Here is a 12,922-nt window from a genome sequence, read left to right as displayed (position 1 = left end):
AATGTTTGTAGCTGGTCAGTCATTACAGATGGGATTTTATTAAAACCATTTTACCTGAAGACTTTATTTACTGGAAGCCTGTCTTTTGAGATCTAGGTTCTAGTACAGTCTTACATAGTCAAATGCATGCTGGACCCTGCACCTGATAAAACACCGACACTGTTTTATGCATTTTGGTAGGGGATGAGAACAGAGGAGAGGACACAGACTAAGGAGTAGCAGGCACCACGGTACTCTGATTTGGTAGTGCCAAATCACACAAGGAACCGTTCTGATCTCGCCGGTAACTACCAGATTATGAATACAACAGTAGATCTGCTATCTGCACAAAGGACATCTGAAACATTCTGTGATGCTTTGTATGTTGTCTCCTCCTTTGAGGGCCCTTAATCCTTGGAAAAAAGCAGGCTGCAAACTGTATAAACTATCCCAACTAGATGCAGCCCATTCTTTATTAATCTTTCTTATTGAAGGTTTTTAAGTATTTCATACATTATCGTATAAAACAATTAGATAAAAACGCCTATCTTACCAGATTATCAAGCATTCGCATAAGAGCTTCAAATTCCTGTTCGCCAATCTGCCATTTTGGATGGGACACAGTACCCTCACCTGCCGGAGACTCAGGGGAACGAGACTTGGCTTTATACTTTCCAGGATCTAAAAGCACTAAATTGTCAGGTCCACCTGCACTGGCCAGGGTACGTACCTTAAAAACAATAAAGTAATCTTTAGGTTTCTTGAGGAAAGGGGGTGGGAACAACAAAAAAAAAACCCCAAAAGTTGACATCAGAAAAAGCAGCAGAAATCTACTTCCATTTTAAAGCTAGATAATGAAGATATTTACATAAAAGTTGTCTTAAAGCTTTGAAAATACCTGTTTTAATAGGCAGTACTTATCTAATTGATGGTTCAAATACAACATTTGAACATTGCAGTTAAGCCAATGTTCTGGATGTCCTTGTATAATACAGCAATTTCACAAATCACCGTGTAGGGTTAGATTAAGAGTTTCACCAGTAAAGCCCGCAACTATTCATCTATTTGAAGGTTAATATAGCAGATCGTGTTATAACATAACATACTAAAATTCTTACTTGAATCTCACAGGCAAGCACTAGATTATGAATATAGTAGAAAGCTTCCTCAACGGTCTCGCCAACTGATACTAAGCCATGGTTTCTGAGAATAAGGACCTAGACAGACATTGGAAAAAAAAATTAACAGCAGTAAGACAAGTCTTTCCTTGCTCTTGATTACAAAGCATGCCTTCCCCAACCCAACACACACCTCCTTTAATTCTAGATGTAAATACTGACCTTGCTTTTAGGGCCCAAATTTTTCTGAATGACCACCTTTTCTTCATCATCCACTAAAATACCATGGTAGTCATGATAAGCTACTTCACCTAGAGAAAGTGCTTCAGGTGAAATTGGCAAGAGACCACACTTCATGGCAGAAACCTGAGAAATATCAGAACAACTAACTTGATTTCTTGCAACAGAAAAAAAACTGGGAAAAATAATAATAAGAAGAATTATAATAAAAATATATTTGTATATATTATATGTGTATGTCTGTACATATCCTACATATACACAGTGGCCTTATACCCCATCCCTGTATTTCACAACTTTTGGACTGGATACAAAAGTCACATTGATTTTGGGTCTGACTCAGTATGGCTGCTTTTACATGACATCAACACCAACATGAAAAGACTCTGGGGGGTGGGTGGAAGCAACAACATCCAGAAAAACACAAAACCACCAAACCCCCAAATCAGCCGTATCCTTCATTCCTTCCACTCCACTCAGTGATTCCCCCCCATCTCCCCCCAAAAGAAGAAATTTCGTGATGAACTTTAACACAGGTAATTCCACAGCACCGCGGGTAACATCAAGGAACATTTTTAAAGGCTGTAAATCATAATTTTAGGAATGTGATAATTTATCCTTGAAATGGTTGTAACACTTCTGTTAATCAGTTAAAACCAATAAAAAAATAAAATCAGAATGTGAACTTTGAAATAGTACCAGATGACACTCTCAAAAAAATATGAAGAGGTAAAACTGACTAATAACCAGTTGCTCTAATGAGAGGTGTTGGAAGAGTTTCAAATATTGAAGCAAACCTTGATAAATTGTGTTTTACAAAACCAAAAAAATACACTAAAGCTCTTATGACTCACTGTCAAAAAGATGTGGTTGTTGTGGTAAAGGACACACAAATAGGAAATAGGTATTTTCCATTTAGAGGTCAATTTACTGTGCAACGACTCACGTAAAAACCAACTACAGAGGTTCTGATTGATTCAAACAGAACCACGTATTTGAAGGTAGACTTAAAGGCTTTGTGCCCTTCAAAAAGGAAGCAAATTATGATTAAGGGGGACCCACCTACTTTCCAGATGGTTAGGGTGGGGGGAACAGGACAGATGACAAACTAAAAAGTGTGCTTACCGCTGCCCCTGCTGGCGTATGAATATGAACAATGCATTTAACATCTGGTCGAGCTGCGTAAATTGCAGAGTGCAAAGTAAAACCAGCTTGGTTTACACCCAAGTTAGTGCTTCCACGATCAACTACATCTCCCTGAATATTGATTTTAACCTGGGAATGAAAATAATTAGTTTCATAAATGAATCAAGACACTAAAAAATCTGATTTAATTCAGCATCTACCAGTGAAGCTCTAAAACTGTGTTTCTTTCAGTATTTTATTTTAGCAAGTGCCAAACTGTGCATGATAAGGCTGTAGGGAGGTGACCAGGGCCCTTGCTTGAGATTAACTGAAGAGGACATCAGGAACTACTGGATACCACACAAGAAACTGCTGCATGTAACAGGTAACAGTGCAAGCAGCTGACAAAAGTTACAGACAAGGCTGTCACAAACGACTGCATTTCACAGGGAGTTACACAATTAACTTGCAGACTTCACAGATAGCTGAAGAAGAGTACTGGGACCTTTCAGGGAGTAGGTTCTGGAACAGTCAACATGTAGGTAACCCTACCATGGATACCGTGTAAAGCTGTGACAGCCCACGTAATAATATAAATACCAAATTTGGATATGGACATAGCAAAACTGGAATAGAAGGGAAAAGTAATTATCTGTGAGTTGTTTATTTGGGAAAAGAAGGGAGAAGGGAAGAACAAGCATGGGAGGAATAAAGAGAAAGAGGTGATAAAGGGCCAGTCATGTAAGCAGGCTGCTTGCTGGTCAGCATGCTCATCTGGCTACATTATGTGCCTTATCACTGTAGTCTTCTTATTAAATCCTGCTGCTAGCTATTTTCTGTGAACATGCTCTCTAATGAGTATATTCATTTTACTACCTTAATGCAACCTTAATTCTCACGGTAATTATACTCCTGACAGAGAAAAGCAGAACACCCTCAAAAAAACAATAACAAAACCCCCAAAATCCCAAACCCCACAGTGTGGCCCTTACTCTCTTCTAAAAATCTTGTAGTAGCAAGTAAGGGCAGGTCCCAGTTTTCTCCATTCCTTTTCCTACAGCTTTTTCAATTAAAATTTTACAGATTATTAAGGTGGGGTTATGTAAGGAAGAGACAACTTTACAGACAGCTGGGGGGGAGTATTGGGACCTTAAGGTGTCAAGTTTGAAATGTCATGACTCTGCATATACTCACCTCACCTGTCTGCTAGAGTTTACTTACTTACAGTAGCCAGGTGGACGGACTAGTGTGAAAGTTTCTATTTTGTTTAAACACAAGAGTCAACCAGTTAACTGAAGTTGCCTTCAGCAGCAGTGTAGACTAGACTGAAGATAAAACACTCACAAAATGCTTCCCACTACTTAACAGTTAAGGGAGTTGTCTCTTGCACTGCAACCATTAGATCTCAAAAACACAATTTATCTACACCCTCAGCTACTCACATCATTAAATGATGGCAACTAAATTAAGCATCTGACACAATGTCTTGAAATTCTAATTGTTCTGCATCATTTATGTCTGAAACGCATACTGTTTCCCTTGACAAGCCTGACTCAACAGCCAGCACCCTTAAAGGGCATGGTGTGATTAGCTGCCCAAATAACCTGGCTCCTCCTTCCAGCTTGATCAACTGGAGGCCACCTGGTGGTGAATGTGCACAAAGAAATCTCCCTGAGGTACCTCAGCTGCACCAAAACCAATCATGTTCGATAAAGCTATTCTAAACACAGAGTAAAATATTCTCTAGGATAGAATTTAAACAGTGACAGATACACAGACAGAGCAGATTCAACTACTTGTATTTTACATCTATGAAAACCAGTGATTACTTACCAGACTGGATGCAGTAACTTCACTATAGAGCAGTCCAAAAGGTACAATGAGGAAATGCTCCTGCTCAGAATTTACTCTGGCCTAAGGACAAAAACAAGAGTAAAAGTTATTAAGAATATTTTATTAGAACATGCAAGAAGGCCCAAAGAAGTGAAAGTAACTTTCATGGCCCGAGTATGGAATGGGCAAGCATGCCTATAACATATACAACGTGACTTTCATGTATGCTACAACAGAGTCAACTAACAGCACAGTTAATTAACTCATGTTGAACAGAACCAGGTGGCAGGTACATGCCAGAGTCCTTCAGATTGGTGGAAGGCAGTAAATCCTTAGATCCTGTGGTAATGACAACTTAAACGCTATGGTGAAAAGGAATAATATTGATAGAAGTGGAAAAAGAAATTACTGTGTTTTTTTAGAAGAATGAGTTTATACACCAACTGTATTTCTACCCTAGTAAAAGAGAAATTGTGAAATAGAAGCGTGTGAGAAAAAGCAAGAATTTGGCCCACAGATCTAAAACATCCTGATGCTGAGAAGTTTCATGACTGATACTGGTGCCTGTGATACAGCACACCTGCAGGTTTTCTACCAAGTATCCTGACCCTCACTTATGTTTCTGATCTTTTGTCTAATTCACACAATCAGGAGTTTATAATACAAAAATAATTCTGACTTCAAACCACTGACATCTTTTGTTGCATCTGTTTAAAGTGTGTACAATAAAAGTACAGGACAGATAAGTAGTTTAGGTGTCTCTCAACAGAGAATTAGAAGGCTTCAAATGCTTTACTGGACACGTGAGACAACTGATTTTGCTATGAGTCTACCCAGATTTTATGTTTGGGGTTTTTTTTTAATGTTTTTAAAATTTTATTTGCGAGTTCTGCATTTCCCCAAGACCCAACTGCTTTATGCTCCCTCATGTATTCTGCTACTTCCAACATTAAAAGCATACATAGTCTGATACAGCTCTACTGCAGGGAAAAAAAATATCTAAATAAGTAGTTGATCAGTCATCCAAAAGCTTCTAGTACAAATATGTCTTCTTTTACAGCCAGCTGGTAACATGCTATAGCATAAGAGCCTTAAACTGAACCAGTTAGCTGAGGTTAACCTGTACTTTTAGGAATCACCAAAACAGTTCTCCATTACAGAAATGTAAATGATCTAGAAAAATCTTTTACTTATTTATGCAAGACTAAGAACCGGTATTATTCAAAACACCCCAAAAGCTAGTAAGAAACATCAGATGTAAGATAAACAAGTAGCAAGACTCACCAATCATCTTACTTTAGGATCAGATCCAATAAACAGTTCATGCCCTCAAAGCAAACCAAGACTTGGTGAATGATGTGTACCTTCTGTAAACCTGTAGTCTCAAATTCTGCCTAACCCTGTAGGCACCCAAGTTTTCTCTACTTTATTGTAATTGACATGAAAGCTCTTGATGCTCTGTAATTCTGCTTCTGCGTCAGGACTGCACCAGTCTGAACAATTCCACACACAGCAGCTGTCATTGACTGATAAGGATCCAGAAAAGCAGATACTCCCACCCAGCTCCCTGATATGCCCAGGCTGGCATATGCTCTCATATCCTCGCAATTCCTTTTTCCTCTAACAGACAGGGTTATGCCCCTCAAAGGAGGCTGTTGTATCTTTTCTCTTACTTTAGTGCACTGACAGCTTTTAATTTGGATGCAATCCCCTAGTAATTAAAGCATCCACCGATTAATAAACTGAAAGCTTGGAGTCAAACTCCAGCTCTGCATGAAGTGCATTCACATTCCAAAGGAGTGCCTTACTACCACACTACTACTTAATGTATGGGCACATGGAACAAAGACAAGACTACTTTGTAAATAGAACCTTGCTCTCTATCAGCTTCCGGAGATAAATCCTATCTATCAATTACCTTTCAAAACACTATTCACTGAAGGAGTTTGTAAAAGATGAGTAAACTACAATTTGTGATTGCTGCTGACAAACCATTAACCAAGAGCTTTCTGGTACCACTTGGCCCTTCAAAACCACATAAAATACATTCAGAATCTCGTACTCCAAGTGCTTTGACTGTCTTGTCTTCCACCTCAACTGGCATCATCATTATCTAATCTTCCCGTGCTTCTCCCTCACACCAAAAGAAAGCAAACTTGAGGTACTGCACCCCAATCACATGCCTTTGCCCTAACCACTTCCCTAGGCATGCTGGTCTTGATTACATTTACCTTTTTATCTAAATGCATAAACATTCCCAGAGCTGAAATTTACACTAGAAAGCCATCTTCAAGCCTGCTTCTCTAGCAGTCTTTCCACCCACTGCATTAATGTCCCTTTTACAAAATCAATTCTCCTGTCACGTATGAAAAAATCAGGGGGTGGTACAGAGTTGTTTACAGGAACCATTATGTTGGATATGTTCCCTTACTAAAGGAATCAAACAATCTAACCAACATTGCCTTGAACATATGCCTACCCATGTCATTTATCATCTTCATCAGTTCACAAATAATATACCTTAAAATCTCAAAAATCAATAAAACAAAAAAAAAAATGTATTTCAATCAGTCTGCAACTAGAAGAACTGAAAATACATAAAGGACAACCTCTGCTATGTAAAAAAAAAACCAAACAATTCAGCTCTGTTAGGAAAACAATTGAGTGGTTGCACACTACAGCTGTGACCTTACTCATGAGATTCATGTTGATCATTCTTCTGGCATATAAAACCTCCTTGATTTGACCTCCTTGTCGTTATTTTTATGGATGCCACTGATTACTCAGTCACAAGAAAATTGTTGGCACACTACATTAAACTAAGTAGTTCGCTCATGTTCAGAAATACTATGACTCCTTTTTAAGAAAGATTGGTACCTTGAATTATAAAATTCAACTGAACTATTAAGAAGTTATTTTAGTACTTTCTTTTCTTGCTAAGACATGACTCATCGAATAATACATACAATTATTCAAAGCATTTAATATACTAAAGCCTGAGTCTTTCAGGAATCTTGATTTCGTAACAAGAACTTTCATGCACACTCTCTTAAGACTCTATTCAGGCTATGGTAGCTGACATCCAAGCTGTTCTAGTTATTATTCTTGATACACAATGACAAATCCCTTCAGTAATACTGCTTTCAATACCACTTTGCTCCTCTTCCACACAAAGAAAAAATGACAGATGGGGGAGGGAAGCAATTCTCTTGTATGTTAAAACAATTGGTTCAGTTATCTGTTGATTCAATACTCACTGTTATATGATTGTAAATAAGCTGAGACCAGCCAAAAAGATCTGCTAATCTGTAGAAAGCTGCCAATTTACATCGTAACAACTTCTCCCCTTTTTCATAAGCAATGGAATCTGATCCTCTCAGATCATTTACCGGTGTCACCATGCCAAGACCTGAAAAGGAAAAGGGGTAAAAAAGCACAAGGGGGGTGGCATTTAACATCAGTTAAAACCTAACAACATGCACTGCTATTGTAGTGGTTGTTCTTACTAGTTTTTTCAACATATTAAGCTAAGAAATTGATAGCAAAGTTTAATTACTATTATGTCATAGTTTATATTACACAAATATAATGACATTCTCAAAGTCATTTATCTTCAGAAACTCAGCACATTTCCTTCCTTAATATTAATTAGTGCTAAGGTGACAGTGCATTCCTTAGCAAAATATTCTTTTTCTCTCTCAAACATGACTGTCTGTAAAAATACAACTTTACTGTTAACAGAAAACGCATAATCCCAAATGTTCCATTTTTTCAGATACATGATTTGGTATTCCTGAAAATGAGAATTACACACCTAAAAAATGCACACAGGTTCATTTAATTAGGAAAAATAAGAGTACAAGCTAGGGCGAAGGGGATTATGGTAAATAAATATAAATACTGTAGTTCTAGTTAAAAGTAACCATGATAAAGCAGAACCAGGCCATGCTACAGTCTAAACTACAAATTTATTTTAAAGCACAAGCAAGGATTTAACACTAAACTTGTGTGTATACATGCATTCATACATTTTGGTTATCGTTTCCCTTTGTTGTGCTTGCTGATGTTTCTTGTCTATAGCTTCAGTTCACTGAAGAAAGCTGCAAACCGTATTTCCGTAACAAAAACAATTAGTTTCTGAAGACCTTTACTGTTACTAGACTGCCAATGAGCATTTCATTTCCCTGCAGACAATCCATGTGGCAAACATTAGCAGTATTTAAATCTTTAAATTTTTTACTGGTACTGACTTATCAGGGTTAATTTTCAATTAAGACACCATACTTGAAATAGCTTTTGATATAAATTATACACATGAATCACACTGCATGCCACTGTAGCATTTAGAAACTAATCAATTCATTTCATGTTTGCATTTGAACTTCACAGCGCTCTTCAGTTCATTCACACTGTCTTCATTTCAAGCCTTTTAAAAAACAGAATTCAGCTATTATAAATAAAGGTGCACTCACTCATATTTAATGCAGCCATTCCGCCTTGTGGTGCTGCAGGGTAGACATTTGGTACATTTGTTGTCATGAAATCTGCAATCTGCTGTAAAGCCAATAAACCCGTTGGGTTCTTCCCCTTCTTAAATTGTTCCTGGATCATTGATTCCAGTTCTTCACAAAAAGCCTAGCAACAGGACATTGCATATTGTAAAGCCTGTTCAAAAGAACTTCGACCTTTCACACAAAGCTTCTTTTTAGCACACGAGATGGAAATATCCTATACCTCTTCTGAAAAGCAGCTCAGGGCAGAATTACTGGGTGCATACTGTTAATTGAAAATGTTGCTCTCCAGAGCTCAAATGATGCGAGTCCCTTTTTTTTTGTGAATCAAAATCCCAGCATTCTCTCTTCAAGTGACACTAAAACTCATTGAACCTACTAATATGGATTTCTGGAAGAATGAGAAGGATATACAATCTACTTGTATATGAAGCATGAAAGGAGAAGTAGTAGAACCAGAAAAGAGAAGGAAAATTATCAGTGAGGTTCACAGAGAACTGGAGCATCCAGGATGGCATCCAGGAACATAGGAAGAAACAGAATCACAGAACGGTTTGGGTTGGAAGGGATGTAAAAGATCATCTAGTTCCATCCCCCCTGCCGTGGGCAGGGACACCTTCCACTAGACCACTTTCCATAGCCATTGAATTTTTAAAGTATGTTTCAACAAGGGGTTGTTTAATTCTTTCCTGGTTAGTTTTTTGATTTGTTTTAACTTTGAAAGGAAGATTTTTTATTTACTTTTTTTAAAAAAAAAAAACTGCTGCTGGTGGCTGCTGCTTTTGACAAGAACATTGCAATTTGTACTGAAAGAGAAGTATTCCAATCGTTAAGTAAATCTAAATTAAATGGGTTGATTTCACATGGAAAAACTGTAAATGGGTTACTGCTACATCCACGATCTTAGTGAAGTTGTGTCATGAAATGTTTTTTAGCTAGTCATTTATTAGTTATTACACAAGGAACACATTATGAGAGAAATTTTCTGTACTTTCTTGCTGAGGGACAAATCTTTTAATATTAGATGTCAGTAATTCACAGCTTATTATTGTGCACCCTTTCAGAAAGGGATATAAAAAAATATTTCATATGTTGGAAGCATGCATGAAAAACTGAGCACAGGATAGACCTCCCTTGTATAAGCTATTCTTAGAAGTGTTACTTAATCTAAATGTTCATGTAAATACTGAATATATGAAACAAGTGAAAAAATGTCTGACCAGGACTAGATGGAAAATATGAAACTGTTTTGACAACTACACAGGAAATTCTGAAAGCAAGACCAAGAAGCTGCTTCATGAGTAGACAATAAAATTCAACTAGATAATGTGAGGAAAATTAGGCTACGAGTAAGACACTTTAGAAAAAAGGCCAACCAGAAAAAGATCAAATCGATCCAAGATACCACTAAATTCTCCAATCCCATAGGTATATTAAAAATAGAGTTAATAAATGTATCACTTTAAAGATGAAGCATTTTCTTTTCTTACTGGGCTTTGAAGAATCATGGAGACTCTCTTCTTCTGTTCCATCATGTTAAAATCCTGGCGAAGGTCAGGTGCCATATTCCTCTCTCTCAAATAATCTGGATTATTCTCATCAACTCGATCAAAATACCTCTCTTTATGAGGGGCTGTTGTTGGAGGTGGTGAAGTCACCACCCCCACACCAGAATCACCATTCATAGCACAGTTTTAAGGGACCTATGAAGAGGTGGCAGAGAAGAGGAATGAATAAATAAATCAAGCAAAGTAGTAAGTAAGAATTTCATGTGTGTTTCTTGTTTCAGAGTAACCGTTCAAATCCATCTAAAATTAACATGGCTTCGCAAATACAGAAACTATGTTTGTGTGATTAGACAGCAATATTTTAGAAGGGGAAAAAAATTTTAAAATGTAAGATTAGAGGAGTAGGCTAACATATAAAAGTCAAATATGCTACACATGTACACGCTACACAACTGAAACAAGAGCTCCCATTTAAACTATCTCCAGTTCTTTAAGCTGTCTACACAGCTTGATTTTTCAGAAGTATGCAAGTCCTTCAGACCTTCTCTACAGAGAAGTTCAAGACACGAGGTCTAAATGAACCGGGGTTCCTTTTTTGTTTATTTTATTTAAAAAGTTAAAGCAGACATTGTGAAAAGAATATGGCATAAAGCAGAATTTAAGTCATTACGGAAGACAGAATATTACATATGTTCATTAATATGAAAAATGAACCCCAGTAAAACATGCTCAGATTGCGAACACATTTCTGGGGACAAACTCAGAAACACTAACTCTACAACCCGAGGCATACTTTTCAGAAATATATTTATTTTAGGTTCATTCAACACCACGCACATCACCACATTAGCATGTGGGGTTTGGAATCTGGAAAGCACACCCACGAACACAACCCCACCCACTGGCCAGGGTTCATTTCAGTTTTACATGTTGCAATCAGCAACTGCATGTATCTACTAGAAAGGCTGAAAACTCAGCTGGTATTGCTCATACACACATGCTTCTTTCACTCACAAGAAGCCCTTTGTGTAACATTATCCCAGTTTTCTGGGCACGATATTATAACCTTCATTCCAAAATCATGTTCAGTAGATTTTTTTTGGAAGTCTTCCACTGACAAGCAATGAGTTCAATAAAGCCACATGCGCAATGCCTTCAGACTCAAACTGACATAATTTAGACTTTTCCAGAAAATGTATATTCTTTGCATATTGTACACTATTAAACAAAATTTCATTAACACAAACCGAACCTCACTGAACTGTAATAATAATATTTAACGCTGAATGGCTTGCTAGTTCATAAAACTGCAATTATTTACATTATACACAAGATATGCAAGTCTTGCCATCATAACATTTAGTAATTGTACTAAGAAAATGAGCCAAGAGAAGTTAGCAGGTCTTTTCTTGGAGGTGGAAGAATAGATAGAGAATAAAGTTACAGAATCTAGATCCCTGTTCTCATAAGGTGAAACAGACTCATTTCAGTAATACTGATTTAGATTCGAGGTTCCGTACAGTAAGAACCACCCTGATTTAAAGAGTCAATTTCATTATGCATCTTCAGTTTTGCAACTGCAAGGATTAGTACCATTAATACCATTAACATCTGCTGCATGCAATGCTTTTTACTATGCTGTAGAAAAGATTGTATGTATCATAATTTAACTTATGATTAATTTCTACATATTATAACTAGTAAATTGTGGTATATGTCTCTTACTATTTTTAGATTTTCCTTAGTGACTTGTCTCAAAGTGTACTTGCTTGTGGATTTCAATTTGATTAGGAATTTACTTGTACATTTATTAGGTAAAACCACCTCAGATGTGGATGCGTACACAAAAGGAAAATTTACATGAATTATTTTGACATGCAGACTATGTTTAACAAAATCATTGCAGCAAAGAAAAAAAATCTACTTCAAGACTTCAGAATTAGCAGATTTCATCCTCTTTGATTCTCACATTAGAAAAGAAGCTTCAAAACTCAACTGATTTCTTATTTCAGAACAAACAAATCACTGAACAGACAACTGAACACAACAAGCAAAAGAAAAGTATTTTCCTTGACTTTGCAGAAGAGGATACCACTATCAGAAACTATGTTAGCACTTAAGACACTCAAGTTTTAGATGCTCAGTGATTTCCACCCACTGAGTTGCTAAATAAAGACAGAGACACCTCTGCACTGTCTAAAGTATTTCAGTGCAAACCAATCAGCTTAGGCTGAAAAAGTCGTGGTCAGATCTTTTTTTTTTTTTTTTTCTTCTTTAAAATAAGCACATACACACAGCCTTTATTATTTTAAGGTCTTTTAATTACTAGCTTTCCTCGACCCAGGAGGAAATACAGCGTATGGCAAGAAGAAATAATGCTTTTATCCACATAGAAAACCTTGTAAGATATTTGACCTAGAAAGTTTTAAGCAGGTAGCAAAGGAGCCACCTCTCCTTTAGCAACTTCAGATCCCCAACACACACCCTCTAAGTTCCCTTCCTCCTCCAGCCAGCACCACCTGCCATTTCATACCCCAAAAATGCTTTTGAAGGCCCATTACCACTTCCCACAACCCTTCTTCTGAGTTCTGTCAGCTGTCCTAATACC

The 12,922-nt window shown here is 37.1% G+C and overlaps 1 protein-coding gene across 14 annotated transcripts in view; it reads right to left on the bottom strand.

The window, feature by feature from the left end:
* Positions 1-12,922, bottom strand: part of ADD1 (adducin 1) — a 66,404-nt gene that overhangs the window by 23,226 nt on the left and 30,256 nt on the right. For all 14 annotated transcript variants that reach the window (XM_055796649.1, XM_055796646.1, XM_055796651.1 and 11 more), the window contains exons 2-9: positions 10,297-10,509; positions 8,768-8,930; positions 7,553-7,704; positions 4,296-4,376; positions 2,463-2,612; positions 1,320-1,463; positions 1,098-1,196; positions 533-709 (exon numbers count right to left, since the gene is read on the bottom strand). In XM_055796649.1, coding sequence (XP_055652624.1) covers positions 533-709; positions 1,098-1,196; positions 1,320-1,463; positions 2,463-2,612; positions 4,296-4,376; positions 7,553-7,704; positions 8,768-8,930; positions 10,297-10,491 — 1,161 coding nt within the window. In that variant the 5' untranslated portion in view covers positions 10,492-10,509. The remainder of the gene's footprint in view (positions 1-532; positions 710-1,097; positions 1,197-1,319; positions 1,464-2,462; positions 2,613-4,295; positions 4,377-7,552; positions 7,705-8,767; positions 8,931-10,296; positions 10,510-12,922) is intronic.

This window comes from Falco peregrinus, chromosome 2 (genome assembly GCF_023634155.1).
Source record: "Falco peregrinus isolate bFalPer1 chromosome 2, bFalPer1.pri, whole genome shotgun sequence".
Classification (NCBI taxonomy): domain Eukaryota; kingdom Metazoa; phylum Chordata; class Aves; order Falconiformes; family Falconidae; genus Falco; species Falco peregrinus.
This window is presented reverse-complemented; position numbering and strand designations above follow the sequence as displayed.